Source organism: Silurus aristotelis (genome assembly GCF_946808225.1).
Source record: "Silurus aristotelis genome assembly, chromosome: 13".
Classification (NCBI taxonomy): Eukaryota; Metazoa; Chordata; class Actinopteri; order Siluriformes; family Siluridae; genus Silurus; species Silurus aristotelis.
The window spans coordinates 27552523-27572883 of NC_139586.1; the positions used below are offsets into that span (position 1 = coordinate 27552523).

Here is a 20361-nt window from a genome sequence, read left to right on the forward strand (position 1 = left end):
CATCATTTAGTCATTTGTGCTCATCATAAAAATATTTCTTGTTGCTTTGATCAAATTGTGAACACTTTTGTACGTTTAGTTAATTGATTGTGTTCAAGTGTCTGCTGTTTCTAACATTATCAGTTGTTTCTGTTCATGTTGATTCACCCGAATAGTTTTAACCCCTAAAACATCTCGGCATCGGTTCATTGTATACGTTATCGAATGCAAAATGATTAAACCAGTTGTCATCATCTATCATCTAACATTTTAATTAAACTTTATTTTGTAAATATGTTGGATTGATAAATTGTGCAGATGAATCTTGAATGTCACTAATGAAGGCGAGTGAACGGCATCAGATCGACCAATAATCAACCAGTTCTTGAAAACAGGTCAAAGGTGAATCTTGTGATCCTTCAGTTGGAGAGTGAATACAGTCAGAGCAAAACAAAGAATTATACATTCTGAAAATGGATGTTCTACTAAGAAACAAACCAATACTTGTACAGTACATTAAAAAAAAGGTGCTGTTTGGTCTCTTATAATCAATATAAATCAAATATTAAATCAAATAAATGATTTTGTGCTGCTGAAACTCAATGATGCCAAAAGAAAGAAAGTCAAATTTTGTGCATTTTCATTCACTGTGATCCAAACCATCGTTTATATCAAGAAACACTGAAACTGTGCATCATACTGACAACATGACTAAACATGTTGATGATTTTGTTTGTGAACAATGACATATGGACTTTTCATTCTGATGGGAATGAGATGTTCACTGACACAAATACTTACTTTTGAGAGATGAACTAAGGATTTTGCGAAAAGTACAGGCTTTTGTACGAAATCCAATGTGTTGTGCTGTTTGTACAAATTGTTTTGCACTCACTGGTTTGCAAATATTAAGGAAGATTTGAGAAACGCTCCTAAGCAACTAAGAAAAACTGTTCTAGAAATTTAAGCTTGACAGATTATAACATCTGGTTTAACCATTTTGCATTAAATGAGGGTTGAGACTATTCCGGTGAAACCAGTATAATATATTTTGATCAACATGAACATAAACAATTGATAATGTAGGAAACAGAAGACACTTGTACACAATCGATTAAACGAATGTATCAAAGCATTAGCAATTTGTGGTGAAGGAAAAACTCCCTTAGATGTTATGAGGAAGAAACCTTGAGAGGAACCAGACTCAAAAATGGAACCCATCCTCATTTGGGTGACATCAAGAGTTTGATTATAGTCTTTAAACAATACAAAACACTGGAGAGTGAGAACTAACATGAGCACTGGAGTGTAAGATTATAAGTGATGTCCATTTTACTGTTTTGCACCAGGAAACACTGAAACCGTGCACTGCCACATATTGACGATCTTGTTTGTGAACAGTGACTAAAAGACTTGTCATTCTGATGGCAGTGAGATGTTTATTGACACAAATCAGTTTTGTTTTATTGTTTATTTACTCTAAATCACTTTAATTTCTCCTGTGAATATCTACGCATCCATCCCCGTCTAGATACATGTATATACATATATTTTCTATAGTTTATACTTTTTTTTTTATTTATCGACTTTATTTTTTTCTTAAATTATATTCTTTTTTTTTATGCTTAAATGCTGGACAGTCATACAAAGCATTATACTACATGACGAACTCTGTATGTACAGTACAGACCGAATGTTTGGACACACCTTCTTATTCAAAGAGTTTTCTTTATTTTCATGACTATGAAAATTGTAGAGTCACACTGAAGTCATCAAGGGCTATTTGACCAAGAAGGAGAGTGATGGGGTGCTGCACCAGATGACCTGGCCTCCACAGTCACCGGACCTGAACCCAATCGAGATGGTTTAGGGGTGAGCTGGACCGCAGAGTGAAGGCAAAAGGGCCAACAAGTGCCAAGCATCTCTCGGGGAACTCCTTCAAGACTGTTGGAAAACCATTTCAGGTGACTACCTCTTGAAGCTCATCAAGAGAATGCCAAGAGTGTGCAAAGCAGTGATCAAAGCAAAAAGTGGCTCCTTTGAAGAACCTACAATATGACATTTTTCAGTTGTTTCACACTTTTTTGTTATGTATATAATTCCATATATAATTCCACATGTGTTCATTCATAGTTTTGATGCCTTCAGTGTGAATCTACAATTTTCATAGTCATGAAAATAAAGAAAACTCTTTGAATGAGAAGGTGTGTCCAAACTTTTGGTCTGTACTGTATGTGACAGATAAAATTTGAACTTGAACAACTTGAAAAAAGTACAGTTTTTTGTACAAATTGTTTTGGGAACGCACTTACTGGTTATTCAGGAATCATTATTATTTCCAGATGCTGTAGCAGGTGCTAGAAGAACAAACTTGTGTTTAAAGCTCGCTGAAAGTTAAGCTGTGTGGAAGAAAACTCTGATCACAGGGCATAGTTGGCTGGCAGTGGTTGCTGTCGGGCTCTGGGGTCAGACTGCTTGCCAAGCTCACCAGTTCCAGCGCTGTTGATTAGATGCGCTAATAAAGGATATCACTTTATTTGATCCTGCGATTGTGAGGTGTCAAAGTAACAACCTCCTCATGCCTGGTGCTACAGTAACATCAGGTTGTATCTGTTAATTAAAGGATCTCTCTGTGCCAGTTGTCAGTGGTGTCATGAGAGAAACTTTTCACTTTAGTCCTTTCAAACACTCTTCCTTTGCTTCAACCTCAAACCCTTCATCCTGTGTGAATCGCTCAGCGTAACAATTTCGTTTTGTGTTCGGCTTGCAACGATCGGGAAAATTCGCTTCTTTTTGTTTTACCATATGAAAATCTTTCGGTTTGCTGGGTGTATAATTGAATCAAATGTGCAAAATAAATCTGTGAGGGACTAAAAAAAAAAAGTCCTAAGTATGTCAGCCGCCTTTGGCCTATATGGGCATTTGGCCAACACTGTTCTCTGCATTCCCTCTTCCAAAGTCTGATTGTGAAAGAGTAGCAGTCATAATCCATCAGCAGTGAAGGGACACTTCAAATGGGATTAACGCTTAAACCTCCTGCAGTTTCTGGCTCTACCTCAATTCGTTGACAGCGTCAAAATAATTCCCGGATGAAAAGTCAAAAAAGTAAATAACTGTCCAAAAGTTTTAAAGGTTCAAGCGAAGTTCAGGGTAAATACTCCTTCATTAATACGATCTTCAACTTTGTGTTTAGTTTCGCACCAAATTACCATTCACATCACATTAAACATTTATTCAGTATACACTGAGAAAAGATTTCCTCCTGTTTTAAACAAAAAATATGATTATGTATGTATATTATTAGACTAAAGTATGGTTTCCTGGTGGTCTAGTGGTTAGGATGTGGTGCTCTCACCGCTGCGGCCCGGGTTCGATCCCCGGTCACGGAACCAACCCCAGCCATTAGGATTGCACAAGCCTTGGTGCCGGTCCCAAGCCCGGATAAATGGGGAGGGTTGCGTTAGGAAGGGCATCCAGCGTACAAACATGTGCCAAATCAAACATGCGGATGATCCGCTGTGGCGACATTATTAGACTTAAGTATTGGGACACCTGCATTTTACAGTAATTTATGGTTTATGTTTGAATGGCAAAAGGATTCACTTAAATGTTTTTGTTCTACCGGATGAAAATCTTGTGGTTTCTTTGGGGTTCAAATAACAGCAAAAGGAGACCGAATGTGGAATAGGATGTTTTAAAAGCACACACTAATGGTCATTAGGGTTATTATGGTTAAGTTTTAACAAACGTTTGTCCATATGGAATATAATATACAGAACATTTAATGTAAAAATGTGTTTTAAATAATCTAAATCAGTCTATATCATCAGAAATACATCTTTGGAAAACTTTTTATAAACTAATAAAACGTAGCAAAAATGTCAGCATCACTGTGTTACACTGTGTACAAAGAAGAGCAACCGTAGCACAATTGACTTAACAGGTTAACGCTGTATATGGTAGAAAGATCACCCAGTGCCGCAAGTCAGAGCCTTGCAACTCACAGGACTCCAAAGATCTGCTGCTAAGACCTTGGTTTTAGATTCCACAGCACACCTTACAAGGTCTTTAGGAGTCCAGGCCTCAAGGGTTTGAGGTGTTTTGGTGGCACAGGGGAGATTTTTATGTTAGTGTTAGTGTTTTATATTGAGTACATTTATTGAAATTGAAATCACCGCCAGAATAAATGGTTCTATTACGTTTTATATACAGTACAGACCAAAAGTTTGGACACACCTTCTCATTCATAGAGTTTTCTTTATTTTCATGACTATGAAAATTGTAGAGTCACACTGAAGTCATCAAGGGCTATTTGACCAAGAAGGAGAGTGATGGAGTGCTGCACCAGATGACCTGGCCTCCACAGTCACCGGACCTGAACCCAATCGAGATGGTTTAGGGGTAAACTGGACCGCAGAGTGAAGGCAAAAGGGCCAACAAGTGCCAAGCATCTCTCGGGGAACTCCTTCAAGACTGTTGGAAGACCATTTCAGGTGACTACCTCTTGAAGCTCATCAAGAGAATGCCAAGAGTGTGCAAAGCAGTAATCAAAGCAAAAGGTGGCTACTTTGAAGAACCTACAATATGACATTTTTCAGTTGTTTCACACTTTTTTGTTATGTATATAATTCCATATATAATTCCACATGTGTTCATTCATAGTTTTGATGCCTTCAGTGTGAATCTACAATTTTCATAGTCATGAAAATAAAGAAAACTCTTTGAATGAGAAGGTGTGTCCAAACTTTTGGTCTGTACTGTATTTTTATGAATGAGAGGGAGGGCAGTGGATTGTTTGTGGTTGCAAAGAGTAGAGGTGGTTGAAGAATTTAAATACCTGTTCAAAGTAATGGAGAGTGTGTTAGAAAAGTGAAGAAAAGAGTGCAGGCAGGGTGGAGTGGGTGGAGAAGAGTGATAGCAGAAGTGATTTGTGATAGAAGAGTATCTGTGAGAGTGAAAGGGAAAGTTTATAGGACTGTGGTGAGACCTGAGATGTTGTATGGTTTAGAGACAGTGGCACTGAGTAAAAGACAGGAGGTGGAGCTGGAAGTAGCAGAGCTGAAGATGTGACGAGGATGGACAGAACTAGATATGAGTTTATTAGATGGATCTTGCAGGTAGAACATTTTTGAGACAAGGTGAGAGAGGTGTTATTTGGTCAGGTGCAGAGGAGGAACATGAGGTACAGTATATCAGTGGAAGAAAGCTGATGATGGAGCATAAAAACAAAATGCAATGATTTGTAAATCTCAAAAAAAAAATAAACCCCATATTCTATTCACAATAAAACAAAAAAGATCAAATGTCAAACTGAGTATATGCACCATTTCAGAAAAAAAATTTGGTCATTTGGAATTTGTACCACCTGAGGGCCTGAAGATCATTGCATCCAATATTGATTTCGGGTCCTTGTCTCTTGTGCACAGAGATTTCTCCAAATTCTTTGAAACCTTTGATTATGTTATGTACAGTAATCCCACATTTATCGCGGTGGTTACGTTTCTAAAACCTCCCACACAATTTAATAACAAAAAACATTTGCAAAAATGCAGTAATTATATGTTTATGAATAAATGTTATTATTTTAACATAAAACTCAATAAAAATGATTCCCTATAAGTTTTTTGGTCTATCATGCTGTCCGTGAGAGACCGGGAAAATCAGCTAAATAAATTAGGGGGGATGTTCCTTCGATGTTGAGGAACATTATTGTGAAATTGTTCCATTGTTTGTAGACACAATCTATCACAGATTGGTGAATCTCTACACTTTTTACACCCTGACCTGTTGCTAATTCACCTCGTTTGTTGCAAAATGTTTCTGCAACTCATTCATTTTAATAACACTTACTTTTTCCAGACTTTTGCTGCCCAGGAATCAACTTTTTTGAAACGTGTTGCGTCCATCAAATCCAAATAATGACCTTATTTTTTCTATAAAATGGTACATTTCCTCAGTCATACATCTGATATGTTTTGTATGTTTTATTGTGAATAAAACATGGGTTTTATTTACATTGTGCAGAGTGTTTCAACTTTTTTGGAATTGGGGTCGTACAACAGAACCCATAATACTATACAGTGTACATACAAATAGCATACAGATACATGAAAAATATATAATTTGAATATTTTAGGAATATGCAATGAAATTATATAACAATTAACAAATGCCTGGGTTACTGGGTTTGTTGTCAGGTTTTATTAATTCTGGAACACCATCCAGGGACTTCCTCAGAGTAGAATAGTCAGTGAAAGCTAATATAAAGCTAATATAAAGCTAATATAAGGCAATAGATTAGCCAGAGCAGGAAACAAATGTCAGTGTTTTGTGTCTGTGTCTTGTTAAACATGCCTCAACACATTACTGATTCGATGCAACACTGGATTAATTAGAACTGACACTCTGGCGCCATCAGCTTTGCCCTTATGCTCGCCTGGATCCGTTAATCACAGTCACTTACCACTCACTCAGTCAGAAAGTGTGTGTGGGGGGTGCATGGGTTTGGATATTTTAGTTGCATGTGGGCTTTTTTAATGAGTTTAAGATGATAAAACTTATCGTCAATTCAAAATAAATCTTTTTTGCAATATATTATCGATATTGCAATTTTAATATATTTTATTTTATTATAATTTATTGTATTCCTAATATACTGTGAGTTATTTCATAAATGAATGTGAAAGAATTAAAATTTCTTTCGAAATTGGCTAAAATACTACGGATTTCCTACAAGTGAGCAGGAAACAGTTTCAGTTCTCATCAGCATTAAACAGAGATCCCAAACTCAGGAACATCAACAGGGTTTGCTTTGATTACGCCATATGTTATATGACTTGGGCTCTCCTGGGGGTGGTTGATGTATGCCTAAAAGTGGAGAAAAAAGAAAAAGATTAAACACCTCTGGATTTGTTCAAGTTGAAACCACACAGGAAAGCACAAAGAAAGAGCCAGAGTAGTAATAATGAAAAACTGAAGCTGTCAACTTATGCAACCTTTGTGCAGAAGTGAAAAGGTTGTATCCTGTTAGTCCTTGTGCACAACGCATTACTGCCATAATTGTAATAGAAATCCTTTAAATAGAAAACGTGCATTAGAATCTTTCTCTGTTTCTCAAAAACCACAATAAGTAATAGATACAGCTGCAAATGTGTGGTGAAATACATCAGACTTTTCCAACCGAATGTGGTTCTTCGCCAAACTGTTACCACAAGGTTGGAGCTACACAAATGTATAGATTATCTTTGGATGCGGTATTATGAGACACAAAACCTCTTCCAGCATGACAATGCTTTTGTGCTTTGAACCAGCTCTATGAAGATGCTTTACATGGGTTGGAGTGGAAGATCACCTGGTTTAGAGCTTTAAACACAACACTATTTAACATAATAAATGTGAACACTTATTGCACCCCAGGCCTCCTCACCTCACCTACATCGGTACCTGACTTTACTAACACCGTTGTAACTGGATAAATCTCCACAAACCTCCATAAAATCTAGTAGAACATCTTCCCAGAAAAGTGAAGGAAACAGCAAGACACTAAATGTGGAACGGGGTGTTTAAAAACAAGCAAACAGCAATCTAATGGTCAGAGGTCCACAATCTTTTGTTGATATAATGTTTATAAGCTATAACATTAATACTATGCATGATATTGTGTAGATCCAACTTGTCCAACCCTTTGAGACCTGGACTGCACAAGACTTCAGAAAGCGTGTTTTCATATCTGTTATGGTAGTTTGGTGCCAGAATGGCTGGTCTGAGCTTTGTAAAGACTGATGTTTTTCTGGGAATTTTACACACATTAGCCTCTAGATCAGGGGTCACCAACATGGTAGCCCGCAAGGACCACATGAGTAACCTGCGGGCCTTTTCTAAAAATATCTGTTTCCTACTTTGTTAAATCATTGTTAATAATTATTATAAGAAACCTTTAACATGGATGAATATCATTAATTATTAATCATAATATATAATAAAGGTAAATTGAGCAAATTTGTTATTTCAGATCAAACTGAAAACTGTGTGTATCAAACTGGTAGCCCTTCACATTAATGAACGAAGTACCCAAGAAGTAGCTCTTAGTTTCAAAAAGATTGGTGACCCCTGCTCTCGAGTTTGCACAAAAATCTAAATGGTGGAAAACCAAAATAAAAAATACAAAATAAAAAATCCTGTGAGCAGAGGGTCAGAGGAGAATCACCACACTGGTCTTGTTTTATGGACAGTCTATAAAGGCTCAAATGAGATTAGATATAACTTTATGAATCACTTGTACAGGAAATTAAGGAGGAAGAGTAACATTAAATTCTAATTCAAATCAAATGAATATTTTATTTGAATTTGATCAAAAAAAAAGGAATTTCCATCAGTATATATAAACATAATTTTAAGAAATAATCTTAGATTAATAGAACCAGTGATGACAGTAATGAAGTAAACGTAATTTGTTACTGTACTTTAGTAGGTTTTCTGTGTATCTGTACTTTACTGAAGTATTTCCACTTTTAGGGAGAATTTTACTTTAACTTTACTACATTTCAAAGTCAAATATTTCACTTTTTACTCAACTACATTTTGCTAGTTCAGTCTTTCTTTTTTATTTATGGTCAAACACGCGCAGACACCAATCAGGGTCGAGCTCTGTTTTAAACTCGTTCTGATTGGCGCTTGGTGTATCTACTGATCACCCACATAAATTTTAGCATCAGTTCAACATCAAGCAGAACATTTTGAGAGAAATAATTGATGGAAGAAGCTCCAGACTTGAACTCACCACAACACCCGTGTGCATTTTTTTAAAGTAGTTGAAAAGAAGTTTTTGGGTTCAAATTTTTTCATAAAAATCAATCAGTGTTTGAGTCATTAATATTATTTTATTAATAGATCAGTGTGCTGAGAGTCACACTCGAGTCTTTTCACATAAACTGATATAATAAAACATAGTATTTTGGATACTTTCATTTATTTAAGCGAAAGTTTTAAGAGATAGTTTTTCTTTTACTGGAGTCACATTTTATGAATGGAGCTCAACATTAAATGAACTACATGGTTTGTGTGCTTCGTCCACCAATGTATAGAAATAATAAAATATCATAGAAATATTCAAATGAAATAACCTTGTGTCTGTACATATGCTTACATATTAATTACATTTATGAAATGACATATAACTGTGTGTGTATGTGTGTGTTTTAGCAAGACTCAGTCAATAAAGCAGGAGGTACCGGGTGCACCCTACATTGTGAAGTCTGATGACTAATGGCACAAAAGAGCCCCCAGATGTCTCCAGGCATGTGGTTGAACGAAACCTTGGCTGATCATGCTCCTACTGTTTCCCACCTCAGCTCAGAATAGAGAGGATGAGAAGAATTGTTAATGATAGTTTTCAGATTCCCTCTCCTCCTTATCTCGATTCTTACCTCGACACTGCCTAGTTTCATTCCCGCTAATCGTAACCAGCTTACCCGGTGTGTTGGCAATACAAGGGCCAATGCCACCTTCATTGGCGCACCAGAGCCTAGCAGAAATAATCACGCTTTACAACCACAGTGAGGAGGAAGGTGTATAAGAAAGCACAAACAATCAAAGTATGAAGTAGATGGGCTACAATCACATGAGGTTGTTTCTATCAATTCACTTTAATTCAATTTTTATTTGTAAAGTGTTTTCAAACCTGGACAAGGAAGATGGTAGTTTGGTGTTTAAAGTATTGGACTTTGGATCTGAAAGTTGTGAGTTAAAATCCCAGTCGCACCAAGTCGGTCTGTATGAGAACATCTGTAAAATGGCATAAGTGTGAATGTAAGTAAATGCCATTGTCTCAAAGCCTCTTTGATAAAGTTAATGAGTTGTATAAGAGAATGTATACATTAAGTGGCTTTAAGTTTGTTCCTTATAATTGTAAGTTTCTCTCTAAGCGAGTCAATGGCGACTGTGGCGAGGAAAATCTCTCTAAGATGGCATAAGGAAGAACCAATCTTCCCATCACTACTGGTTAAGTGTGTATGTGCTATTGGAGATAAAATGTGTGTGTGTGTGTGTGTGTGTGTGTGTGTGTGTGTGTGTGTGTGTGTGTGTGTGTGTGTGTGTGTGTGTGTGTGTGTGTGTGTGTGTGTCATAGACCTTTGTTACACTCCTTTTTGTTCATTTCCCCCCAGGAAGGCCTGACTGCCATAAAACATCAAAGTCCTCAGAGCTCAGGGATCATCACTGCCTTTCAAACTTAGTTTATACCTTTGTTTTTTCTCCGTCTTCCCCCTTTTTCAATCTTTTGCTCCTTCTTTTTCTTTCCATGTTTCCTCCTTTCGTCTATTTGAGGGAACAGTGAGGTCTGAGGCATGCCTTCTTCAGGGAATAAGAACATCTGGGTTTGTGAGTCAAAGGCAGTGTTAGAGGAGTAAAAACTCTTGGAACTGCTCTGCACATTTCCTGTGTTCGGAGGTCTAATTTTCCCTCCCCTCTCTCCTTTTCTCTCTCTCTTTCTTTCTCTCTCTCTCTCTCTCTCTCTCTCTCTCTCTCTCTCTCTCTCTCTCTCTCTCTCTCTCTCTCTCTCTCTCCATTTTACATTTCTCCTTCGTTCACTGTCTACATTGTAGGACTTCTTTATTTAAAGCCTTGGCAAGTGGGACAGATGCACTGACCTTCTTTTCTTCTGACCTTCTTTTCTTCTTATCATTCTTGGGTTCTGTTTATTTTCACAAAGGATCTGTGAAACAGGGGGCTGGATGTCCTCAGACCCCCTGCACACTTTGAAGACCACTGAGCAGACTAAGATTCTACAAACACACAGCACAGAAGGCCTGAAGAGGAAAGTCGGCTGAAGCAGGTATGTACAATGCTCCTTGATAGGAGACAGCAAGCACTGAGAGCTAAACTATAAAACTGAGAATGGTTTTAATGAGTCATTTTCTAAAGAGCAATTTAACAGATCAGTGTCTGTGGGGGATGTTTTTTATTGTGTCCTCAAGTAACAGCAGCGCTCTGATTTCTCTAAATATGTTTCAAAGGTATCTGGAGTAACATTATGTGGTGCAATGATCACAATTGGTTTTATACCCTATTCTATAGTATAGAATGGTATTCTATAATATATCACAAATAGATTGAAGGTTGAAAATGTTGTTCAACAAAGTATCAATACATTTGCATGTTCCTGTTAGTTCTCCTTTATTTTATTGTTAAAATAACAGAGGCTCTCTCACGACTTATATCCGGAGATCAGGTGTTACTCTGATCTTCAGCATGACTCCATTTCCACAGGTTTAAATGGTTGTTCTTCTGGTGCTGCAAGACTGTAGAGATATTTTCTCTAGGTTACAGAAATTAGCCCTTCTTGACATTCTATAAAGTCTAAAGAATCACACTTCTTGTGTACACAAAAGCAGCTGAACAAACCAAACAGATGGGGGTGGTGGTCCTTGTATGGTCACTGGTTGCCTTGAGCCATATCCCGCTGCTGACCCAGGCACAAAGCGTGTTGAGGTTGAACTCTGGCCTGAGGGTGATCCGAGGCCAGAGTGTTCCTGTGACCACAGAAGAACTCCAGTTTAACACTGACGAGACCTCTGAGGCCTGCAAAGTGGAGGTGGTCCTCAATGAGCCTGTGACTCAGAGGGTGGGAAAACTTACTCCACAGGTACACAGTTCATTTCTTCCAATATGCTATCAGGGAGCTTGTATGGATTTGCAGCAGATTCTATTTACAGAATGATCAAACACACCTTGTCTCAGGTTTTTAGATGATAAGTTTAGAGAGGTCCATAAGCACCATATAGGACACAACCGCATTAGCAGACCTTCTCTTTTATTTTTCAGTGTAAAATGAATGACATTACACTGAATACCATATGAGCTTCAAGACTCCCTTAAATAGTTTTCACTCAAACCAAGTATTTGAGTTAAAGTAGAGATACACTAAAATGTGACCCCAGTAAAAGTAAAAGTGTCAATTTTAACTTTCACTTGAGTCAAAGTGCAAAAGTATTTGCTTTCAAATGTACTTAAGTATCCAAAATTGAAAAAGAAAAATGATTTATTATTGCTATAATGTTCCTATTATGATTTTTGTCACCAGACTCTTCCTTAATCAACCCAGTTTGTGTGAAGGAACTTGTTACTAATGTAACTCACAGCACACAAATCTATTAATAGAATGATATTAATGAGTCAAACACTGATTGATTTCTATTAAAAATACCCACGAAATAAAAAGGACTGACTGATTTTGCAAAATGAGGTTGAGTAAAAAGTAAAATCTAAAAAATCTCAATCTAAATCCACTACAACACTATAGGTCTAATGTTTGAAATCGAAACAAGGTTTTGAAGATCCAGAAAGTTAATGAACGGCAGGTGGAAATGAAGCGGTTTGAATCGTCTTACGTTTTGCTCATGCGCAGTACAGGGACGTGAGCATTTTCAGACGATGATATCGTGGATGAGCAACTTTCGGGAAAAGATTTAAAACGTTATTTTGACAAAAATGCCATTTTCAAATGTATCCAGATAAGTGTAGATGTAGCCTTACTTAAGTCGGCCTGAACTGCAAAACCAGGGATCCTAGAGCTCATGAGTACCCCAATAAAGACTTAATAAAAATGACTCTGTCTTTGCTTTATTCATGAGGAATGTCATTTTCTAATAGCCTTGTTTTATGTCTTAGGTATTTGACTGCCATTTTCACCCTGATGAGGTGAAATATGTCCATAATGGAAGCCCATTATTGGAAGAGGACACTGTCATGCTGAGAGTCTATAGGTACATACAGTAGGAATTTGCATTCATCGTTGTATATTGTTTCAGACAAACACTGTATAGTCCTTCATTTCATGTTGTTCTATGTGAATTTCTACTCAACTTCTACTCTACTATTTTTTTCTGGTTGAGAAATGTACATAAACCCACAGATACATTTTTTTTTCCAGATTCACGCATTCAGAGACATTCACTGAGACATTCCTCTTGAAGGTTCAGGTCCTGGGAACTCAGCAGAGTCTGGTAGAGTTCGGGAAAGTTCCTCTAGTGGTTCCCGAGTTTTACGGCCTCTCTAACGCCATCGACAGCAGCGTGTTGACCTTCAGATCCGAGCCTGACGTGATCTGTACCGTCCGTCTTCTCAATTCTGAGATTAGCATCCCTATGTTGGGTCAGATCATTAAAGAGGATCTGGTGCAGAGAGATCAAGCATCTGAGGTGATCCCTGGACTGAGAAAAGGTAGAAACATATTCCAATAATACAGGGTAGTGCAGGAAATTTTGATGCTACGAGTTGGCGTCGGAAATTGTTCGGAATTGGTGCGAGCTAGTTTCAAACCTCTTGTTATAAGAAATCTATGGGGGGGGGTGGGGGGGGGGTATTTATGAAGGTATATCGTCCGATTAACCGCTTCAAAAATGCCAACAAAAGTTAACTGTCAAAATTCACATGTGGTTAAATGCTTCCATTTCTGAGTGCTTTTCCTGTACAGGAAGTGTCTGCTTTAGGCATTGCTCCATACCTACTGTACAAAATCCAAATAGAAAAGAGTGCATTCAAATTCACATGGGAATCTTTTTTCTCTTATAATAAAGGTCGACAAACAGCTATTTCTTGCCCTGGAAATAAAGCATGTGTTCATAACACCAGAGAGGTACGTTTCCTGAAGACCAGCTGCAATGAGTTCCTCTCTTCAGGCTTAAAATACCAACATCTCAGTCCTCCTTCACCTGAAATTGACTATGTGCCGATCCGAGTGGAACTCAGAGATCAAAACACTCGTGCCCTCTTGAAGGTAAGAACAAGCATACAGTCTCATCAAAAATGTACCATTAATGATGTACATCTGTATAACTGAGCCGATTTGATCTCGAATGCATAGCCAGCGATACGATGCAGCTACCGATGCGATGCAACCCGACTTCTATTAGATTCAACAAAATGGAAAATATGATACTGTACAATTCAATATGGTACAGATGGTAAATCATCAATTTACATATGTGCCTTCTGACTTCGAACTCATGGTCCTTTCAGACACACGCCTTTGTAGTGAAAAACAAAAGATAAAAAAAAAAAACAGACGTTCTTTTCCTGTTCTGTCTCCAGGAAGATACAGCTCTACCTCTGCCATGTTAATCTGTATTCTATGTGTTGTGATACGTCATGTTCACATAGCAGCAGCGGTGAACATTTGAGAAATCGATCTACGTCTAAAATATTGCTCACAAATGATTTGTTACTTTCGAAATATTAAAAGTATAATGCATCTCCTAATATATATAAATAAATCCTCTTTTTTACTGATGCAAATATGATAAAACATTTTGATACAAATGCCAACTCGGATTCAATGCACACTTTTGCTGCGAAATTTACCAATGGAAACTCAATACACGTACAACCATGTTATGGCTTTTGTTCATCAATAACCCACTCCATCCTATTTTATTTTTCCTCAGGCAGAAAGTGTTTGGCTTCCAGTCCTGATCCATGGAGCCATGCAGAACCAGCCTCCTAACGCTGCTTTCATGTCCATGTTCATCCTAGAAGTAGATCAGTTCATCCTGACCCCTATGACCACAGCTGCTCTAGATGCCAAAGACGATGAGACCCCTCAGGCTCAGCTGGTGTTTAACGTGACCAAGCCTGCAGCAGAGGGCTACATCACACATCTGGATGATCACACCAAGCCTGTGTTCTCCTTCTCTTGGCAAGACTTGAATGAGATGAAGATTGCGTTTCAGCCCCCAAACAGCAGCCACACCAGCAGAAAGACCATTGAGGTGAGTGGAATTTTGGTTTATTTCGCTGTTCAATCAGATGATTTATATATTTCAAAGATTACATTCACTCAAATCACAAAAGCGTCAATACTCTAGTCAAATATGAATAAATATATTTTTTATTAATTCTTTTAGGATGTTTTATTGCAAAAATAAACAGTATTACTAAATACTAGTCATTTATTTCCACATGTTTTCCTTTTTCTTAGGTTGATTTTCAGGCTATTGATGGCTTCTTCGCATCTAGTCCTCCTATTATGCTGCATATCTCAATTCGCACAGCGGAAACAAACGCTCCTCGAGTCTCATGGAATCTGGGTATTTAACAATATGTTCAGTCCGGTGGGCTTAAAGCTAACGAGATCTTAAATCAGTTCACTCATTAACATTAGATATTATGTCATATTTATTTATTTGTTTGTTTGAAACTGCAAAAATGCTGAAAATGTCGCTAATATAGTTTGAATGATCCAATGCACTACACCTCATTATGGAATTATGCAAAAAAAAGTGTTGATTCTAAATTAGTTCATCTAAAACAGATAGATAGATAGATAGATAGATAGATAGATAGATAGATAGATAGATAGATAGATAGATAGATAGATAGATAGATAGATAGATAGATAGATAGATAGATAGATAGATAGATAGATAGATAGATAGATAGATAGATAGATAGATATTATATTATCAATATTTTGTGAAATGTCAAAAATTAATGCTGTATTTTTTTTTTTTTTCAAATATAGGGCTGGATCTCCTGGAAGGTCAGTCCAGACCAATCACATGGGAGAACCTGCAGATTGTCGACAATGACAACATAGACAGCGTCGTTCTGGTGGCTGTGGATGGGCCTCTGCATGGACGACTCAGTGTTCGAGGTGAAATAATATATTACATTCACATCAGAAAACATAAGACCTGTAAAACTATGATAAATCAGCACCAGCGAACCTTCTCCGCTCCCTGCCATGTGCGAACAGACGCTTCCTGTTCAGGAAAACCACTTAATAGAAAAGCATTAATCCATATGTGGACTTCAATGTGCTTTCCGTCCTTATTTGTAGGATTTGATTGGCCCTGGATGTGACGATGGTTATATAACTTTTAAATGACTTCCATATTTCAAGTTTCTAGTGGTAGACCAGACCATTGTACTGTATCTACATAAAGAACATGTTCTTGGCTCAGAGATCAGCTGCATGTTCATTATGCTAGGCTCAGAAAACACGTGTGAGGTGGCCAGCATGTGGTCGCTAATCAGGTGTAAAATGAATGGGTGACACATTGCCAGTGGCTCTCTGCACAAACACATCTTCAGAGTCCCAGCGTCTTTCCTTCCACTCCAGCGGGTGGTGAGGAGACGCTTGTTTTTTGCACAGCGCCTTGAAACAGATTGTAAAAGCTAATGTCATTTCAAGCCACTGTGCACACGGGCCAGATGTACTGTACTGCACAAGGTAACGGGTGGCTTGATTATCTTAGCTAGTTTTTATTATTATTATTATCTAAACTAGCTTTAGGACTTTTGTAATAGTTATTATCTTATCTCACTTTGTTTTTTCTAGTGGTTTTAATTATCGTAGCTAGCTTTGTTTTTTTTATTTTATTTTTTTTATTATCTAAGCCAGTTTTGGGTTTTTTTATAATCTTAGCTAGCTTTGTTTTATTAATTACCATAGCTAGCTTTTATATAACAATTCTTAGGTATTTAAAGGTTAGTTAGTTATTTATATATTATTATTATTATTATTATTATTATTATTATTATTATTATTATTATTATTATTATTGTCTAAGCTCGCTTTGTTTTTATTTTTTCATTTTTTACTTTTTATTTTAGCAAGCTTTGGGTTTTGTTTTGTTTTTTATCATCTTGGTCAGGTTTTGTTTATTATTATCTATTTATTTATTTTTATCTTAGCTAACTTAGTTTTTTTTATGACCTTAGCTAGCTATGTTTTTTTTATTATTATTATTTCTATTATTATTATCTTAGCTAGCTTTGGGTTTGGGGGTTTTATTATCTTAGATAGCTTTATTATTATTATTATTATTATTATTATTATTATTATTATTATTAATAATAATATTATTATTATCATAACTAGCTTTTAGTTTGTTTTTTATCTTACCTAGTTTTGTGGGTTTTTTTATTATCTTATCCAGCTTGGGTTTGTTTTTGTTTTTCAATTATATTATCCCGCTTTGGTTATTTTATTTTTTTTAATGATCTTGGCTAGCTTTGTTTTTATTAGCCATTTTATAATGTACATTAAGTTACATATACGTGCACAAGACCAGCTAGTCAATAGTCAATTAAATCGCGTTAGACTTCCAACCATAAATGACTCTGGGATTAAATTTAGAGTACAGTCTCATGGGAACAGGGTCATAGCCCATTTATATATTTTGTATGTTTCATGTGCCTGCTTATGAATTACTTAATTTATATATATATATATATATATATATATATATATATATATATATATATATATATATATATATATATAAATATATATATTGTACTATATCTACTTATTCTATTTAGAGACTTATTATGAAGTACTTGAAACTCTGAAATAAAACCCAGAGACAGTCAAGGTTTAGATGAGTGCTAATTACCTTCTACAGTGTATGCTAGGTTACCTAAACATGCATAAGACTAGCAAGAGTCAATAGGCAATTCATCTCTTTTGGATTTCCAACCGTATATGGCTCTGGGATTGAAAGGTTTCAAGCTTACAGTCTTGTGAAAACAGATTCCTAGTCCAGTTATATAATACACATGCATGTCTTCAGCACGACCCATTTTATATTATAACTGTATTTGTTTACATGCTGTTTTTGCACACGTACCTATATATAAACCCATGACAATAAAAGCCTCTTGGCTTGACTCTTGATTTGGCTTGATATAATGTGCAATGCTTTATTTGCATCACACACTGCCCTCTAAACACAAGGGTTTACACAGAACATGTTGTTTTCTGGGCCCAATGCCTGCAATCAACTTTAGACACAATGAATGTACTACATTTGCTAATTAGGTTTTCTGCTAGAACATTCCTGGCTCAGACATTGCTTAGACTGGTCTTACCCTGCGCTCTTTCTGGCAACACTACTGCAGAGCTAGAGGACATGCCTTGAATATGGCTTTTTGGGTCAATTTCACAGTGAACAGAAAAATAAAAGGATTGGAGGGGACCGGTTATTAGCGATTGATTGTCTTGCTACACAAATTCACTTCTTTCATTGTTGTCCAGGTGGAAAGGGATTCATGTTCAGGGTGAAGGACCTGCGCGAGGGTGTGGTGGGTTATCATCATTCTGATAGCGACACCACGAGGGACTACATCGTCTTCCGAATCACAGACGGGCGACACAGCATTCGACACAAGTTCCCCATCAACATCCTTCCCAAAGACGACACTCCTCCTTTTCTAATCAACAACGTAGCATTTGAGGTGCAGGAGGGGGGTTCGGTGCAGGTGGAGGAGTATATGCTTATGGCTTCAGATTTGGATTCCAGTGATGACTATATTCACTACCAGCTGGTTACCTTCCCCAGTGCAGGAAACATAGTCAGGAAAAACTCCGCACATGAACCAGGTATGTAAAGCTTTCGGTATTTCGGTATATTAACCCCATAGCTGCTCAGTTGTATACATGAGATAAATGTAAGTCACTCTGGATAAGGGCTTCTGCCAGATGCAGTAAATGTAAGCAATTGAGGGTTATGTGCCTTGCTTAAGTCCCCACCAGATGTGAACCCATGAACTTCCAATCAATCTTAACCTCTGAGCTTCCGCATCCCTCAATTAGCATTGTCTGTAGATGCAACTAAAATGACCAGTAAAGATCAGTTTTTGATTCAGCAGTGGTGTTTAACAGGTGTTCCGGTGAAGGCGTTTATGCAGAGGGACATATTACAGGGCCTGATCTACTACAAACACACAGGAGAGGAGATCTTTGAGGACTCTTTTGATTTCATCCTCTCTGACATCCATGAACCCCCAAATCTATCTGACAGACATGTAAGGAAATGCTATTGCAAATGATATATTAAATAACAATACACATGCGAGTCAATACGTTTAGGATTAACTTACAGTTAAAAAACTTAGATTAGATTCAGGTGGATTGTGTTTAACTCTGTACTATGCTTCACGCACAGACAGTGGTGGTCCACGTGTTCCCTGTGAAAGACCAGCTGCCAGTGGAGGTCTCCGGTACAATCCGTTCCATCACAGTCAAAGAGACCGAGCTTGTTTATATTACACAAAACCACCTTCACTTCCAAGCCCCCGAGCACCCAGAAACTGACCTGATGTACTTCATCACGCAATCCTGTTTCAGCCCTACCAAACCTCAGTAAGTGCAAGAGGTATCCATTACAAATATCCTAATGTTCTAAGAATGCTATTAAGTTAAAACCCCATTTCTGCACTTTAGCAATAAAAAATGAATGCTATTTAAAGAGCATCCTTTAAAAGAAGCACCAGCTGCTGAGCTGTTCAGATAGCCAGGGGGATTTTTTTCCCAAAACCTGGGTGCCAGAGTCTTCTTTAAATCATGATAGAATGGGGTGCCAAGTGGACTTTATTCTGTGAATTCAGGTATCTTCCCAAGTGATAGCCCTTGGGGAGACATACAGTATGTACGTAGTTCACGTGTGCTTTTAACATGGATTTTGTCTCAACAGCAGCTTTTCAGTATGTAATAATTATAAAAGAAAGTTCACTTATATGTAAATTGATGTGTATTTTTCCCCGGATAATGAAGCCTGGGGCAACTGATTCAAGGAAAAAAAAAACTTAGATGGTATGAGGAAGAAACATTAAGAGGACCCAGACTCAAAAGTGGAACCTATATGCATCAGTGTGATAATAAATCATTAAAACATTACTAACACAGGAGAGTGAAAAATATCATGAGCACCAGAGTGTGTGATTTCTACAGTTGTCCTTTCTACAGTTTAAGTTGGAGATGTGGAACCAGGTGCTCCTAAACATTATAGAAATTATAGATCCAACACCAACTCCTCCGTGCCCAAGCCTTTAAATGTTCAATGATGGAGAAACAGCATATATAGAATGTTATTTTGAGTATTAATTAAGAGGTTGTTTATTCTCAAAGTCTAATGTCCAAAATATTAATTAAATGGGATACAACTGGAGCTGGTACGTCTCTAGATGGCTTTGGATCCTCACAGGGTCATCATTATCTCTTTGAGGGTCCTAGAGCTTCATGAAGTGGGACACTGGAGTAATATGGCTATATAAACTTGAAAAAATGCTATTTTGCTAAATAATATCCATTAACTATGCCCAGGAAGGATTTTAGTAATGAATTTCATTAATAATTGACACCAAATGGAACCATGGATTATAAAGTAACTACTACAGAAAACTGCCCTTAGACTTACATTATAAATGGGATTTTTTATATATACAGTGGAACCCGGTTATGTCGATGTCCTAGGGGGTCACCAAAAAGCATCGAGATAAGCGATGATCGAGATAAACGAAAATCAATATGGCGGCAGTATATTAACGTGCTTGAAATGTCTTTATGTACATGATGTGCGTTAATAAATGAGAATGTGCATG

At 37.1% G+C, this 20361-nt stretch overlaps 1 protein-coding gene across 2 annotated transcripts in view; it reads left to right on the forward strand.

The window, feature by feature from the left end:
• The first annotated feature begins 10420 nt into the window (after positions 1–10420).
• frem1b (Fras1 related extracellular matrix 1b) overlaps positions 10421–20361 on the forward strand; it is a 37173-nt gene continuing 27232 nt past the window's right edge. Inside the window, exons 1-11 of one of the 2 annotated variants that reach the window (XM_083558966.1) lie at positions 10421–10810; positions 11367–11620; positions 12646–12740; positions 12908–13197; positions 13554–13753; positions 14421–14744; positions 14954–15062; positions 15497–15628; positions 18017–18361; positions 18644–18786; positions 18927–19123. In XM_083558966.1, coding sequence (XP_083415092.1) covers positions 11387–11620; positions 12646–12740; positions 12908–13197; positions 13554–13753; positions 14421–14744; positions 14954–15062; positions 15497–15628; positions 18017–18361; positions 18644–18786; positions 18927–19123 — 2069 coding nt within the window. In that variant the 5' untranslated portion in view covers positions 10421–10810; positions 11367–11386. The remainder of the gene's footprint in view (positions 10811–11366; positions 11621–12645; positions 12741–12907; positions 13198–13553; positions 13754–14420; positions 14745–14953; positions 15063–15496; positions 15629–18016; positions 18362–18643; positions 18787–18926; positions 19124–20361) is intronic. The other variant, XM_083558965.1, reaches the window with a different exon arrangement.